This window comes from Anarhichas minor, unplaced genomic scaffold, assembly GCF_050575085.1.
Source record: "Anarhichas minor isolate MPS153535 unplaced genomic scaffold, ASM5057508v1 ptg000067l, whole genome shotgun sequence".
NCBI lineage: Eukaryota > Metazoa > Chordata > Actinopteri > Perciformes > Anarhichadidae > Anarhichas > Anarhichas minor.
The window spans coordinates 210,363-228,033 of NW_027466513.1; the positions used below are offsets into that span (position 1 = coordinate 210,363).

The 17,671-nt window shown below is 41.1% G+C and overlaps 1 protein-coding gene across 1 annotated transcript in view; it reads right to left on the minus strand.

Annotated features, from left to right (window-relative positions):
- The window catches only part of trip4 (thyroid hormone receptor interactor 4), a 68,450-nt gene extending 52,090 nt beyond the window's left edge, over positions 1-16,360 (minus strand). The window contains exons 1-11 of the mRNA XM_076078708.1: positions 16,175-16,360; positions 15,593-15,774; positions 15,279-15,409; positions 14,878-15,096; positions 14,682-14,760; positions 14,485-14,590; positions 14,124-14,339; positions 13,905-14,034; positions 13,603-13,787; positions 13,346-13,470; positions 13,085-13,176 (exon numbers count right to left, since the gene is read on the minus strand). Coding sequence (XP_075934823.1) covers positions 13,085-13,176; positions 13,346-13,470; positions 13,603-13,787; positions 13,905-14,034; positions 14,124-14,339; positions 14,485-14,590; positions 14,682-14,760; positions 14,878-15,096; positions 15,279-15,409; positions 15,593-15,774; positions 16,175-16,254 — 1,545 coding nt within the window. The 5' untranslated portion in view covers positions 16,255-16,360. The remainder of the gene's footprint in view (positions 1-13,084; positions 13,177-13,345; positions 13,471-13,602; positions 13,788-13,904; positions 14,035-14,123; positions 14,340-14,484; positions 14,591-14,681; positions 14,761-14,877; positions 15,097-15,278; positions 15,410-15,592; positions 15,775-16,174) is intronic.
- Between the last annotated feature and the right edge of the window lie 1,311 nt (positions 16,361-17,671).

Consider the following 17,671-nt stretch of genomic DNA (forward strand, 5'->3'; position numbering starts at 1 on the left):
AGTGACGTCTGGACCCAAAGTGATTGATGAGAAAGGTCAAGCTTATAATTCAGATAGAAAAAAAACATGTTCTTTCACGGTATGACCAAGGATGCAGTTCATTGGTTAACATGCCATTATGTGTTTTAAACACCCAGCACAGGCAGCGCACAGTTAAAAGATATGTGAAGAGCCAGCATTATTCAAGTAATTATGCTGAATCTTATTCTCGCTACACTGACCACAGGACATTTGAGAGGGAAAGAAAATGATGTTGCATGTAAATCAATACTCTACTACACACACACAGGGCCTGCCAAAGCATTTGATGGCAACTTGCCCAGTGGACCACGGCAAAAGAGCTTGTGCACTGTGCGCTTCAAGACATTTCACTAAATACGGCAAAGGATGAAATAGTGGCAGCGAAGGGAGTAAGACTGCAAATTCCTTATTGATTCTTGTAGCCTATTTTAATGATGCCAATATTTTTAATGACTCAAAAGCATTTCATGTTAAATGTACACACACACACACACACGTACATACGCACAGACGTACATAGACAAATCAATATATAGACAAATATATATGTCTATATACAGACAAATATATACACATATACTATATATATATATATATACAGACAAATTAATACACAAATATATATGTATGTGTATATATAGAAATATATCCATATATGTACTGTATACGTACAGGAAACTACTTGTAACATGTATTTTTAGCTGCTTATAAAAATTGGATTATGCTCTTACCAATGAGTGAGCCACTTTCTAAATGATGAGTTCTAACTTTAAACATAGAGCGTGTGGACACTCAGACACTTTGTCGTTTCACGTTACCACCCTTCAGCTCTAAAGTTGAGAGCTGGCCCAAACGAGCTGAGCGAGTTGAAGGCACAGACGCGTCAACGAGACATCGCCACACTAAAGAAAAAGCACATCTTATTTTATGTGTGTTCTCTGTAATCACAAGCAGGTACCTGGTGTATACGGGGCAGACTGTGAATTCCCGGCTTCCCTCAGCGCATATCACTGGAGCCTCATTGAAAATAATGATCACACTCCTCCTGCCATTAAAATCGACAGCAGCTCATACCAAGGCACACTCCCCTAATTAAGACATTTACTGGGTGGGACTAATGGGGCTCATACACTGAAGACAAACAACAACATTCAGCTAAACGTTGAGTACGACACCCAGTCACTGTTTTAATGGACAAAGATCCTGAAACCAAGATACGGAATATGAACACATCTGTCACAGACGGTGAGCCCAAAACAACGTGATTTCCTGATGAATACAACAGGTGAAACAGTGGTTTACAATACACACATCTGGTGATTTCAATAACAAAATCAAACATTAGAGGAAAAACATTCTTTTGGTAATAAAATGTGATTCATACCGGTACTCTCTCCACCGTGTTTGTTACTGATTTACAGGTCAGACTATTTATAAAAGCAATAGCAATCTTCAAAAAGAAACTTGAAACACTTGATGCCCGCGACAACAGCTGGCAGCACCGAGCTAACAGCTTGTGGACTCAACCTCTTGAAAGATCCCATTAATGCCTTCACCAAACACATGAATGGAGAAACTTGTTTCTCATGAATTTGTATATTTTTCTCTATTCTACTGGTAGTTACCTATTATCAGGTAAGGCTGCCACGATCATGACATTTTAGGTGATTACTAATTGTCGTTCAAATCATTATGATTAAATATTTAATTGTCCTTTTCTGTTCTTTTCATGCCACTATGATAGTATAAGCCTAATACCATATTTGTATCAAGTATGATTCAACAATATAATCACGCTACTGTTGGATTACTTATTTAAGGCGTTATTGTTCTATATGTATATTCCGGTAACGTACGAGCACTACATGTGCAGAAGACAATGAAACAGGCAAAAAAATGCTGTTCCTGTAAAGTCGGGTAGGTCTTTATTCACTGATACAATCATTAATAAGCAAAAGCAGAATGTGTATACATTCGGTATACCTTCGGTATAGTAACCACTGTTGTATTTTGAACTCGTCGAATGACCGCGGCAAACAGCTCAGTGTCTGTTCTGCTCTCGTTCTGTTTCGATGGTTAAAACATTCTGAAATCACGCAGCAAAGGACGGTCTGTAAGTTATCTCCACCATCACTTTGACCAGAGCTGACAAACGCACCGCTGCACCGACTATAAATATAAAAAGCAGTTATCAGCACCTCTCTGTCCTCATCCAGCTTCGTAAAACAAGAGAAATGGTCTCATGAGCAGAAACAGAAGAACCCGTCCAACAGCAGTGAGATCTAGACAGCCAAGCTCATTGTCTCCATGTTTGTTTGTTTCCCCCCCGACATCAGAACCTTGTACTCGGGTACACACTTTACTTGCCCAGCTGATGAAAATGCACTGAATTCATTTTTTTGAGGCAGTTCTAACAGTGCTTGAAATTGCGTTGATCGTAAAATCCAACGATTATGCAAAACAATGGCGGGCAGCTCAAATAATCCCGATCAGGCAATGATGAAATAATTGCGACAGGCTTATTAATGGGAACAATTGGAATGATACACCAGTGATAAATATCGATATCAGTGATCAATATTATCCTAATGAGCATCTCAAATCTATCAATAGAAAACAAAGATATTAAATATCAGAAGGGAATATGCGCTCGAATTACACAGACTAAAGAGTGAAGAGAAATACAGATTAAGATAATCATTTACAAGGTATTCACAGGTTGTATTTTGTGGTTCATTTTAAAGGTTTCTTCTGTTTTCCCAGTAATTATAACTTGGTAATAAGTCAGACTCACTGGCTGGATTTTTTCTTAGTTTGCCGCACCCAAAGGAAAGAAAGATTAATGGCACTAGCGGCACGGAATGCCTTCCTCGCCTCCCCCGTCTTTCTCCATACTTTCCTTCCCTCTGATGTCGCTAGCAGGAAGTTGCTGAGCAGACATGTCATCCAGCAGAGTACAATTGAGTTTGTAATCTCTGACCCTGCAGTGGCAGAGAGTCTCTCGCTCCTTGTCTCTCTGGTTCTCCCTCTCTAGGAGAGATACTTATACTGCTGCTGGGTCGGGGCCTGGCTGGATAAAGATCTCTTTTAAATGAACACACACGCGCACACACACACACATACACACACAGGCCTGTGTGACATAAAGCAATTGCTTAGGCATGCCTGGGGAATTCTGGCAAAAACACAAAAAATCAGCTCGAGGTAATGAGTGAAGTAATGCCTGTCCTCACATTTGGATGGGGACAGGCGTTAAGAATAATGACTAAATTGAGAGCTCTTCCAATTCCTGATAACACCATGGCCGGGGAACACGGTCGCACACCGACTCGGAGAATGAAGTACTTTGCGACTGCGCCACACAACCTTCATTCTTTTCCTCATTCCAAGAACAGAAAACTGGCACAGACACTAGCCTCATGAGGAGCCATCTTGGGGCACCAACAACAAACACCAGATGTGGAGATGGCAGATAAATGTCAAACATATTGATTCTATGCTTCATTAAAGCTCATTGTGGGGGGTTTAAGTTTGCCCGTGGCAAGGCACTAAATAGATCACCACATTACAATCTACAGAGGTCTCGTTTTTCCTCTTTTTATGCAAACATTGTTTAACACAACCGAGGCCATTATTTCAAAGAGAGCACAAACTGGGAAGCAGATGAATGTTCCATAAGCTAAAAATAAAATAAAGGCTGTTCCAGTAACATCTGCTGGGACATAAAAGAAGTGCAAACATACCTTTTCAAAAACAGCAACAGCTGAACATCTTCTATCCACAAAATCACACGGTTCTGATGGATATTCCTGTGATTCCCTTTAAGACCCTCCACCATTTCTTCCATATATGTTATATATATATATATATATATAAATAAATAAATAAAACGTTTTTAAATAATCTTAATTCTATAATAAAATCAAGATTCTAAAATCAAGACTGACCAAAAATGACTATAAAGAGGTAAACAAACATCAACTTCTCTTGTGAATCACTACTTTTATAAAAGGTAAACATTATGGTAGAATTAAGTCCTTTGGACGTTTATCAATCTAAACATGAGTATTTCAAAATATGTTATTACCAGTGACAATTTTAGCTGCATAACAGGTAATATTTTGGAACTGCTACACTGAATCTTGAATACATCATAACTAAACCTGCTAATGTAATGTCTGGTAATATAGTAGATAGTGAAAGCAAACACAAATCTGGTTAACTCAGAAGTCAATAATATAAGTCAACACTAACATTATGAGCATCTGCAGGCTTTCCTGTTTAAGTTCTGAAGGACCGTACTGGAGTAATGACTACATAATGACTATGACTTTAGCAACATTATTTTTCCAGTTCAGAAGAGAGAAAAGTCATTCGTTAAAGAGGTCTGACTTAAAAGAGCAATATTGATCACATCATTTTTAAGGAATGAAGCAGGAAGAAGTTGAACCTGTTTAGCATTCCGTCTCACACTTCATACAGCGTGGTGTTCGGTTACCTCTCTTTGATTCCAACTTATTTTCATCAACACTGCCGTCTTTCAGACCATCAAAGGAGGCTGCCTGAAATTACTTGTGTTGCCTTTATCTTTGTTCCAAGTCCCTGTGATCAGCATACAGCGAGAGGAACGTGTCCCATTAAATGAGCAGTGCAAAATGGAAGTGAGATAATAAAGGGGGCTTCGCTGACAGTTCCCTCAACAGCAGGAAGTGTGTGTGGCGTTTCAAAGAAGTGGTTTAAGGACAGCGGTGAAATTCTTGACAGAGTAGCAGACCATTTCAAGTCTGGCAGATGGTTCTATGTATTTTTCATGCTGTTGAAAACCTGTGACTGAGGTTTGGTTGGTTGTCATCCAGAGCCTGGGGACTCTGGGCTGAATGCATTCTCCACACCACTGCAGAATCACATGATGTCTGACCCCTCTGTCATGGCAAACTGCCCAGCAAGAAAAAAAGGGAGGAAGAGGAGGAATACGAGTGTGTGTGACGAAGGGTTGCACAGAAAAAGAGATTGCGGAGGGAACGATCTATAGTTGCGTGCAGGTCTGTTCACTGAACATAATGGGACTTCTCCACGAATACAGAGAGTTTCACAGCCCTGACCTGTAAAACATACTGTTAGAGAGAAAGTGTGGGGTGGGGGGTGGGGGGGGGTATGAAGATGGAATGATGTAGGGGGAAGGGAGTAGGAAGAGAGGGGAGCTGCCACTGCTATGGATTCACACAATGTCACAGAGGAAAACAGGGGAGAAAAAAATAGCATTGCCCAACTTACCTTCCTTTGGAATGCATCCAATATATTCAGAGTATGTGTTTGTGTGTGTGGGGGGGGGGGGGCATGCTTGCAGGAAGGCTTTCAGCATATAAATATCACATTACCACACAAGGAAACGCAGGCATCAGTCGGAGCTTCCAGCCGGCCTAACAAGACTGGGAGCTCTCCACTCTGGAGGTCAGAGGCAGAGCTTGTACAGATGGAATTCCACAGAAACCAGCACTTACTTTAACAGATAAGTGGCTAAGCTTGCAGCTATGTGATGTGTCACAAGCCTGTGGTTTCCGTTATCCGACATGTGCTGGTGCGCATTCATCTACGGTCCTGCAGTATAGTAGAGTATATACTGTATATTCTGCAATAATGGGGTTGAATATAGACTCATGAAGAAGCTGTGAGTTAAAAACGAAGAATTAACTGGAGGTTAAAAAGATAAAAGTACAATATAGGCATCTGAGCACTGAAGCAATGACGCCGAGACTGAGATAATAGAATCAGCAACACTGACTTGTGACTTAAATGAAAACGACTCTCCAATCAGTGCAGTTTGGCTTGGTAAAGAAACATTTAACTGAATTAACCACTTCTTATTTTAACCGTCATATCCAATCCAGACTAGACAATGATTGGATTATCAAGATATATGTAAAGCCAAATATACTTTACTACAAAAGACATTACAAGCTCTATTTAAGGTTTTAAATGGGCTGGCGCAACCTTATTTAGCAGAACTCTTGCATCATCATACTCCAGTTAGAGCACTGAGGTTGACCAATCAGATTGCTCTTGGATGTTCTGAGATGCAGACCGAAATAAAGAGGCAACAGTGCCTTTGTGGTGGCTGCCCTTCATCTCTGGTACAACTTTACATTCATATAAAAGCTGATCAGACGCTTTTTAGTCGCCGCTAAAGAGCAATCTCCTCTCGTTGGCGTTTGATTGGAGTTGAGCTTGAAACCTTGACCTCATCTCCTGTTGTGCTGCAATTCATTTATTATTATTATGTTTATTGTTTTACTGTGATACAGCTATATAAACATAATCTATTCAGATGATACTGTTAAGAGACATATTCTGTATGCAGATGATACAGTTAAATGCATATACTGTATTCAGATAACACTGTATGCAGATGACACTGTTATGTACACAAACTGTGTACTATGATAAATACACTGTATGACAATGAAACAAATGTATACATTTTCGATGCATATCCATTTTGAATATTTGAAACGGTTTCATTACTAATTTTTCACAGTGTAGATAATACTTTCACTATGGTCAGACGTATATTAACTTAGATGCTGTTGTGCTCAACACAGAGAACTATCAACTTTACTTAATTTCTAAGATTATTTAATTTGTAAAATTAGTTATTTTTAAAGAAAAAAAGGAAATGTTTTGCAAAAGAAGTGTGATATTTCTCTTATAGTAGCAGAGAGAAGCTGAGGAAAATCAACATGCTACGAATACAACCCACTCACCGCCTACCCTACGGCTGTATGATGCAAACTCAAATGAGGCTAAGAAACTGCACAGGGTTGTAGCAGAACACATATGAATGGAGAGGTCCCCGTGTGTACTGTTGAGAAACCTGGGTCCAGACAACGATAGCACACGAAACATGAAAGCTGCACATGCCAAATATGGCAGTTATTACCACTGATATTGCCTCAGCAAACAATAAAGCATTTCAGAAGAACTTCACATGAGTCCTCTGCTTTGGGCACGGCCTGCATCTCGCCGTTAACGAGGGGCCCGAGTACAGATCATGTGTCAGGAGCACTGTCGAGGTTCAGAAAGACAGTGTCTGCTTTCAGCGGGTCACCAATGTGGTCTGACAGCCGAGGAAGAAAACACTAAATTTGCAACTGCCAGAACAGAAACTCATCCGTAATTATCCCGACACGCTGGGGCTCAGCGTATGAAACGGTCGAGGGATTTGAGGAACAACGGCACGTCGTCTTTTCAGTTCTAGCTGATGATCAGAAGAAATGGCACCTCACGCCTAAAGATACAGACATCATAATTATTGAGGGGTTAAAAGAGATATTGAGCCCTTGAAGCCTTTAGTGCTGAAAAACAGCACTCTCTGCTCTGCCCTGTCACTAGGTTCAAAGATATTCTCTTCTTTGACAGTTTAGGAAGAAGACAGCAACCTAAAACGTCAGCTTAAAGTGAATATTTGAGAAGACACAGATATGAGGACAGGAATATGAACACAACCACCTTTCTCAACGCAAGGTTTAAGGACAGTTTTGTTATTTTAAGAGGAGGATAAACAAAATATCATAGATAATGTCCATTTACTTAGAATAGGAGTACAAAGTAAGCAAACACCCTCTCCAAGAGCCAAGCAACCAGCAAAGGAAACCCAAACCAGAACTGAGGGACTGTTAACAAGCATACAGGGGGAAATAAAGTGAATGGTAAATGGTCCGTACTTGTATAAGCTTTTCTAGTTTTCCAACAACGCAAAGCGCTTTAACACTACATTCATTCACACATTCACAACTCACGGCAGGTGCTACCATGCAAGGTGCCACCTGCCCATCAGGACTACCTAACATTCACATCCATCCATACAGCGCAGGAACAGCCTGCGGGAGCAATCTGGGGTTAAGTGTCTCGCCCAAGGACACATCGACATGGACTAGCGGAGCCGGGGGATCGAACCGCCGATCCTTTTGATTGAAGGACGACCCCGCTCTACTACTGAGCCACAGTCGCCCCCAGAACATGGAGAGGATGCATCATCGAGAGAAGAGGATGCAGAACTCTAAAATGAGTTCACGTTGTATGAAAATATGCATGAACTGTAGGAAATTTGGGTTTAGAACTATGTTTTAGGAAATTATAATAGAAGTGTTTAATGATTCATAAATAAGAAATCATAATTAGAAGTGTCTTGGAATACATAATTAGAAGATTCATAATTGTAGAAGTGTTTTAGAATTTGTAGTTACAAGTGATTTGTAGTTAGAAGTGTATCTTAGTAGAATTTGTAGCACCTTTAGCTCTATGCTTGTGAAACTTGTGAAGGTTTTTGCCAAAAGTTGCAAATCTTTATCTTTATATAGAATGTTTACCATAGAAGTGTTAAGCCATAAAAGACAGTCATTGAATGTTTTAAACTGTAAAGAATAGTATGTTCGGAGTAAGGGACAGATAGATTTCTAGACAGGCAATTACAGGTCATACCCGTGCGAGGGTCCTGCGAGGAGGAGGAGCCAACTGGATTTAGCCAATAGGAACTACGGACATTATGGGAGGTTTTTTGAACTATGTAAGGTGGGGGATAAAGAAATTCCGGCCTCTTGCTCCTGTACCACTGGGTGGGTGGTAACGACTTTTGGGGTGAGCAGGTCATATTCGGTGTAACTGTAAATAATGTACTCCACTATGCAATTGTTTTAGCATGAGAGGTATTAAATGCTTTGTTTATAATTGAAACCGGTTCTCTTTGTGTAAGCGGCTGGATTACATGAGGTTTCCCCACAGTCTAGAGGTTCCATGAACCTAACAGAACCCACTCACATGGTTGCTGACAAATTAGAAGCCTGGACATACTTATGATACGCAGATAATGCAGTTACATACAAATATTGTATGCAGATGATACTGTTACATATATGCAGGCAACGTTCTTACATGCCCTATGAATGCCCAAACAAGGAAAGATAAGGAATGAAATAATAAAAACGTATTTTGCCTTCACAACAAATAAGACAGCAAGCAAGAATCTTCAGTATCTAAACACAATTAAGGGGATATTCTACCCAGATCGGAACGTTTTACAGACAAATGGAATCCAGCCTTTCTTAGACCGGTTTGAGACCACTCCTATAAACTATCTAGTACAAGTCTCAAATATATGTGTCTCTCTGATATACGTAGGTGCCAGGGGACCTGCTGTGTGTCAGCCTTCAATAGACCCGAGGTTAATAAAACAGGCTTATCTGGGAAACACAAGGCTGCATTACTGTTCAAAAACCTCTGTGAATGTGGAAACTTACAATATTGCATTACTATGTCAACATTTCATCATCAGGGAATTCATAGCGCCCTTTGATTAGATAACACAGACACACAGACACACACACACACACACACACAGCCTTTGCTTTCTTGCCCTCATAGTCATTTCATATGAATCAATACAACTCTGAACAGTGACCGGTCTTGCTCTCGGCATGCCTGTCCAAAAGACTAGACCTCTGACTTGTATTCACTGAGACATGTGGCTCTGCAGCTGGTGATATGGTCTTTCCAACAGAGGAATAAATCAGACCCTTATTTAGTGTGGATTGATCCAATCAATTTTGTCACCACAGGAGTAAGTTGATGGTGCGATTCAAGCACTGTGTGGGGTGTGATGTGCCTTCGCCTGCGCTGTGAGCCATTTTGCAGACTTAGAACAGGTCTGTGCTTGTGTAGATAAATGCTGTACTGAAAATATACTTATGCTTCATTTTATGTGCAATTTTAAAACAACGGACAGCGGAGTGCCATTTGTATGTGTGAAGTTAACCATCTGCAGCCAATCCACCACCCATAAACCTGCTAAGCTCGGCCGGGGCTCTCTGCTCGTCCTATTTAATTATCTTGCTCTGCCTCCTCCAGCTAAAAAAAAATAAAAATTCAGCTTTCAATCTGCAGCAACACCCCCCCCCCCCCCCCCCCCCCCCTTCTGCAGTCAGCAGGTCAGGCGTACATCTTCACCCATTGCTTAGTGAGCACTGGGGGGGAGGGGGGGGGATAGGGGTGGAGAGACAGAGCACAGATCATAATGGCCGGCCAATTATCAGTAGAACGGGAGCTGAGGAGTTGGGAGGAGTGAGAGATTATGTGTGGAATGGATCAATACACCAGTCCGTTTCTAATGAGGGGAAGAACTGGTCCAAGTCAAGCAGATGGAAATCCTGCCCAGCCTGGGGTGGTCTTTCTACAATGTCTGTCAACAGGGCGTGATGTTTTTGGTGTTGCTTTGTACAACGGCGCCCCGACAGGACAATGACTGCTACCACACTGGATCGGTGATATTCACACATTTACCGCATTTATTGCATTCACAGTGTTTCTCACACGCTCTCCTGATCCACCCACATTCCACTTTTAATATTTCATACATCACGAGGGGCAGATTTAGTAGAGCCTGAAGAATAATGGCTGTCTGTCGTTCACCAGCCCCCTTTTAACCACCCACAACTGCCAGCACAGGACAGTAAATCCTACGCCTCACCCACTCCCCCAGCCCAGCAGCTCAGCTGTGTGCTACTATGCAATCACACAACATGCACTCCTCTGCTTACATAAAAGGAAGCAAGCTTAAAAGGCTAAAACCGCAAACAGCCTCTGCTTTATTTTCCAAAGCAGCGACTGGAATAAGCACTAACCAACTGTTCAGCACCGTCATGAGGTATTTGGTACCGTTGTTCTTCTCTGGTTGCTTCACTATTTTCTACATCTGCCTTTCTTTCCTTTTTTCTCTGAGGGGCCTTGTGTTGGGTGGGGGTGTTATTTATGGCTGCTCTGTGCAAGTGGACACACACACACACACACACACACTCACTCACACACAGAGACCAGAGACACACAGACACACACACCCTTTCACAGGATGAAAGGGCAGTCACACTGCCTGCAAACATGATTTTACAGCCCTGGGTGGAATGAGTGGTGGAGGAGAGAATGAGGACAGAGTACAAAAGGGGAAAGCCCTTAGATTTACAGGTCCCGGCAGTCAGAATGCAAACCATGTAGCAGTACACATTTGAAAAGCTGATTTTACCCAAACACTGACAAATAAGACATCCGTCTTTATGTAGGAAGACACATATGTTACAACATGTGTTACAACATGTGTGCAGGGACGCACGGACACGCAAGTACATCCTGAAAGGGGATCATTGCTGTTTCAATGGCTAATACAACAAAAAATACATAAGTCTACATAAGACTGCGATTTCCAAATGTGATGTGTTTCGGTATCTCATAATCTCATGAATGCATTCATGTGTATGTGTTCGTGTGTATGAGGGCTGGTAGCTTTGCAGGGTTAGAGCATGTTTGTTCAGTTTTACTGTATCTCATATGTATGTGTGTATGTTTCTGTGTGATAGGACAAATAAGGCACGTTTATGCACACCGTCAAAATAATGAGAACTGACTGACGCTGTATCAAATAAGGGTGTGTCTCTGATCGGAGATTTTGTTCATTTTGCTAAAGAATTATTTACTTATCATAATTGATGGCTATTCATTTTCTGGCGATCGACAAACTGTTATTATTGGAACTGGAACGATTACTCGAACATTTCATGCACTGCACTATACTGGAGAAAAAAAAGAGAAAGAGACCAGTGGACCTCAGACAGTCTCTGCCCAAGCCAGAGGCAAAACAGGCAAGACGAGGATGGGAATGTAATTAGGTTAAATGTATTCCATTGATGGCAAATGGGGGAGCGACTCTGTATACACATGACGACTTAATGGGGAGTGGGGTACATTTTTCCAGTTTATACTTGGTAAAACGGCAATTAATTAAATCAATATGGGTGTAAAAACACAAGTTAACAGTTTATGAGTCCAAAAAGGCCGCATTGGCAGTACTGCCAACCATGCTTTGCCGCATCACATATTCAGAGCCAAACCAGAGTCCTCGTCACTACAAGTGTTGATGGAAGACATTAAATGAATAGTATTGAAAGAAGCAGTGCACTCTGTTGTTTCAGTAGTAATCCGAGGGCGTTCTTTGCTCATGTCTCCTGCAGCTAGACAATATTGTGAGTGTAATCACAAAATACTACAAGATAAAATACGCCCTTTTGCTATGAATGTATGCTGCTGAAGCCGATGTAATGTCTATATATAAACCATTCTGGTGGGAGCTAACTGGTACAATGAGGGCCTGTATCTGTGCTTTAGTGATTGTTCCTATGGCGCATACTGCCTCTAGTGAGGAATACTGTAAACTGGCAGAGTCTGGTAAAAAGGTGCAGTCTGACCTCTGCTGGTAAGAGTTGATATTGCAGCAATCTTTACACAGAATGCTTAGTTGACTCAGTCAAATACAGTGTTTCTCAGTCAAGTTTCCAAGATATACAAAGGAAATGGTGTAGGAAAAGTTATAGTTATCCCTCGAACACATAAAACTGTCAGTTAAATATCCTTACTTTACAGTTAATTTACTCATGTGTTTGACTGAATGTTTTTTGTCTTGTACGGTATCGTCTTGGATGGAATAAGCCTCTGGATGTCTATAAAATCACAAATCACGATGAAACCAAATTAGGTATTTAAAATATCCTCCCAGGGCAGAGGGGCTGGAAAAGCCAAAAGGAGGACGATGGGAATTCAGAGAGCTCAACTACACAAAACAACATCAAGAACAGCAACACTGTCAACCAATCTTCCAAGTCAGCCAAAAGCAAAAAACACATTTCTGCCTGATTTTGTATTTTTTTTTTTGCAACTGCATTTACTTGGATCTCAAATCAACCAAACACTGACACTGAACTCAAGAAAATAAAATCCTTTAAATCACATGTAACAAAAGTATCTTTGCAAAGCATCACAGCGGCGGTGAGGCATCATTTCACATGATTATTCAAGTCTGTCCATCACTTCCCCTTATGATGACACACAGCCTAGTTTCAGGCCTGAATCACCCACATCTCCGATTTGTTCGGCAATTCAATACCAAGTTGTGGTAGTACGAATTCTAAATGAACTCTAGTACTGGTATTAAACTCATAGTTATGGTATGGTGTAATGTTTCACTGACCTGCTCTCTGAACTGCTCCTGAGACAGGCAGTCGGTCACGTTGACGCAGCCCAACAGGCAGCCGGTGGGGTAGTCTTTAGGAAACCTGGGCTCTGCACGAAAAACAAGAGCAAAGATCCACTTACACGGTGAAGGCAGACTTTGTCGCAGTGGTTTCCAACATGACTTCAATCAAAGTGCTGCATGCAAGGCTTCTAGAAGCATATCACCTCCAGTATGCACAGTCTTATTATCCTAAATTGCTGTGTGCAGGTTGTGTACCTTTCTTGTACACTTGGCGGTACATGGCCTCCACCTCAGCAATCTCCTGAGGAGTGGGCGTCTTGGCTGCAGCAGCAATCCAAAGACGACCCCGATGGGATGTGTACCAAGTTCGCCCCTCAACCCTACACACACACACACACAAACAAAACACAATGTTACCTCTGCTTACATTGGCCTGACTCCTGAGATTTTTAGGTTAATACTGCAATTTGGTTAATCTTCAAAGCTCACTTGGGATGTTGTTAGCTCCTTACCTCTTGATGCCTTTGATCAGCAGCGTGGCCCACGGTTGGTGCATGCTGAGGCACCAGCCCCCGTCAGACATCTCCTGCAAGTTTTTGTCTTGGAGACGCAACTTGTGCCGTTCCTCTCCTCCCTGGTCCTCTGCCGAGCTCTTTCCCTGCTTCGTGTTTCTCTTGCTGCCTCCAACATCCACCCACTGGGGAGTGCATTCATTCAACCCATTTTAGCTTTATGATGATACAAATGTAGAAATACAGAAGTGTAGAAGTACCGCAGTGTGACACCATTGTTACTCCCAGTTTAAATGACCTACCTCTGGTGCGGACTGCATTATGTTGGGGTTGACCAGCTCTCCGAGGGTCTGTCTTCCACCTTGTCTTTTAGAATACACTGGCGATTTGGATGTAGAGTCGCTGTTCATAGCCATGAGGGTCTCATCCAACCTAAATAGCGAGCATTTCAAATGGCGTTAAGCATGACTAGACAACACTGCCCTTGCAGCGCTGAGTCAAGTAGAGTCAGAGTATCTTACTTGTTGTAGTACTCGTTGAGGTTGTTTCCCTCGTCAAGCACTTGTCTGCCAGCGAAGTCCAACGTGATCTTCCTGTCCTTGCGAGAGGCATAGCGAAGTTCTCTCAGCTCCTCTTCCTGTTTCCTCAGTTTTTCCCGCTCATTGGGTGACAACCACTGATTGGATTCAGTGGCAAAGTAATCCGACTCATCATCCAGAACCTGCGTTCTCCTGACACTGGAGTTCAAGGGGACGGTGAAGAAATAGGCAAGTGTTACCACCAAGTGTCCCGCTTACCTTCTGCAGTATAGACATAGCACACACAGCAGTAAACCTATCCATTATTGTGAAGCTCTTAGCGTGACTGTGTGTTTTATGATACCTATTCTTGTCATATTCCAGCAGTTTTTCTTTGTGCTGCACAGCCTTCTCCAAGCCAGCCTTCATCTTGGCCTCTTGGCGTGGGAGATAATCTCTTTCTCCAGGGTCTGTCACCAAAAAAACAAACATATTCACACCTTCGATCCACGTCATTATAGATTTGAGTGTCTTATAATTCGGACTAGTTTTGGCTCTCACCTCCCATCAGCTTCTTTCGTAGTTTCTGGCTTTTGTTGGAGTCTCGTTGCAGGATCTCCTGCTCCTCTCCTGTGCAGACCTGAATCAGAAAAAGAATCAGTGAGGAAAGAATACTAGATTTAGAAAATAATGATTGTCAGCACAACAAGTAGATTGAAAAAAAAAAGTAATCTAAGGACTAGAAACTCTTGCGTACCAGGCTTCCACAGAAGAGGCAGGGTCCTGAACCTTCTTGCTGACATACGATGCGACCACAGCTGATGCAGTTGTTTATAAGCTTGTGCTTTTGGGCAAGGCAGTCACAGGCATGTCGACCTGGGAGTAAGATAGTCAGCTTGTCTTGTCCCTCTTTAGCATAGAGATTAACAAACTTGCTTTTCTTCTTTGTTGAAGAAGAACTGCTGTTTTCTTGGGCCTGACAAAGTAGAAAAAGGGAAGAGAGGAAACACAAATAGAAGAAATAAATAGATAGAGGTAAGAAATAAAATGGATCATTTACGAATAAACCTAATTAGTTTTGTCTTCGTTGTACTCAAACCATGAGAATTACCTTCATGAAGTAAGTGATAGCAGAACAAAAGTTTAGAGTTTACTCACCCTCATCTGATCAATGGGGGTTTTGACTGCCTCTGGCTCCGGCTCTGTTGGGTTTACATTCAGCACCTCCAGTTTGTTACGACCCTTGCGTTTTGACTTCTTCTGGCTGTCTTTGGTCATGTCTTGTGACTCTAGGAAAGGAGCGCAAATATCTCTGTAATTACATTTCCACTCAGAAGACATTTAATCATTACAACTTTACAATGTTTAGTACCTTGCATTGTAGTTTTATGGCAGGTTGTTAAAGGCTGGGAGGTATCTTTATGTACAGTTTAAATCAAAATGCATTCAATGGCAGACATCAGACAGCCTACCTGGTGATGAAAAAGATTCCTTGAGAGGGAAAGGACTTGCGGTATCCGTGGCCTGTCTTTGAGTCTTCTTCCACCTGCTGAGGAACTCATCGATGAACTGTCCTTTCCTCCCATCTGTGCCCTGCAGGAGGTCTCCCACATACTCCTCGATCTCTTCTGCATTTTCGATGGATAGAATGTATCTAGACAGCAGGATGGCAAAATTACCATTTAATTCAATAACACTTTTTGTCAAAGTGGATGTAGAAAACATAAAAGACCTAAATAATTTCTACACACCGCTTCTTGATATCTGTGTGGCTTCCAGCAATGTTTAATGGTCTGCTTATGTAATACTTATGGGTAGTTATAGATTTATGGATGAGGAGATTATTTATAATATTTTTTTTGTTTGTGTTTTTTAACCTTACTTAACAATTCCAGTGTCCTAACCTTATACGTCATTACAAACTTAGTCGGATCCTTCACGTGACATCAAACGGCAGAGATACAAAGTATCATGTTAGCTTGTTGGCTGTCAGCACTTCACCTGACGTCAGACATTTCATTTTTTGTGGGCTAACTAGCGTTAACGTGACTTACTGGACGATGTCTTCGCAGGCCTCCAACCCGAACTTGTGGTGTAACTGGTCCACACACCACTGCAGCAGAGCCTCGGACATGTTTACCGACGAAAAAAGACTTGACACTCAAAAGCTCAAAACCAAACGTGAGCAGTTAGCGTGTCAAAGCAAAACGGAATGAATGTGTTTCTAGTCGGCGACATAACAAATGCACACACGATGAAAGTAACTGCGTGGCAGCAGAGAATCCAGTCCGGAAGAAAACGCGTGTTGTCACGTAAGGTTCCACCCACAACCGTTAGTACGAGAACCATTAATGAGACAGTTAAGAAATAACTATAGAACATCTTTGACGAAAGTCTATGCTTCACATCAAATGAACATTTCTATCTCTAGTTCAGTCAGTCTTGAAGCTGTATACATTTTTTTTTATCAGTAAAGCTGTATATTTGGGTGTACCTGTTAAATTCACTCACTAGGTGTCAGTTTTGTAATATAGTGAAATACAGGTGCATTCAGACAGGACTTTACAATAACGTTATTTGCTATATTTTGAGTACCAAATGACTTCCTCTGTAATCAGATGGTATTTTATAAACAGGAAGTTAAAATGTATTGTGAAAACCTTCTTATATATATAGTCTATGGTAAAAACATCTTTGCTCGACTTCCACCTTTCTTGAGTATTTACATTTTCAGACACTTTATACTTCTACTCCACTACATTTTGGAGGTAAATATTGTACTTTTTACTTGACTACATGTATTTAACCGCTTTACTTACTTTGCAGCTTCAGAATATTATACACATTATGTTAATACAAAATATAAATCAACTAATATATTATGAAACATAATTATGGGTTAAACTATCCAGCAGTCTATAAAGTAATTCAAATTAGCTCCACATTTACCACCTGCAACATTAAAGTAATGCACACATTAATGTATCAATAATTATAATTCAATAATTCAATATTAATTATTAGGCAACGTGCCATTCTGCATAATGAGTATTTTTACTTGTGGTACTTTAAGTGTATTTTGTTGCAAATCATTTTGTACTTTTTGTACACACACACACACACACACAGTCAAGTAATAAAAAGCAGCAAATGTTCTTGTGTCAATTATACGATTCCCTCTACTTTAAAGACAGTAAACATTTATTTATACAATGGGGAAAGTGATATGCGTTCTAATTCATTTCAATATGGATTTCTTGTCTCAAGGCTATTTTCTGTAACTGGTTGGCACAACTTTCTTGCTCAGTGCAAATATTCATTCAATTAGATGTAGGCAATTTGATGACTCATCTTCCTTCACATACTACTACAGGATCTGCATTGGAGTACTTTTGTATTTTGTGTGAGTAGTTTTTGTCTTTATCTGGCTGGATGTCAAACAGCCTGTCAAATCAGTCCGTCTCTGTTGTCTATTTCAATTTTACAGTACAATAGTCAAGGTTATAGTCCAAATAAGAAAATGTAGATGGAGCAGCAGTGTGTTTATATTG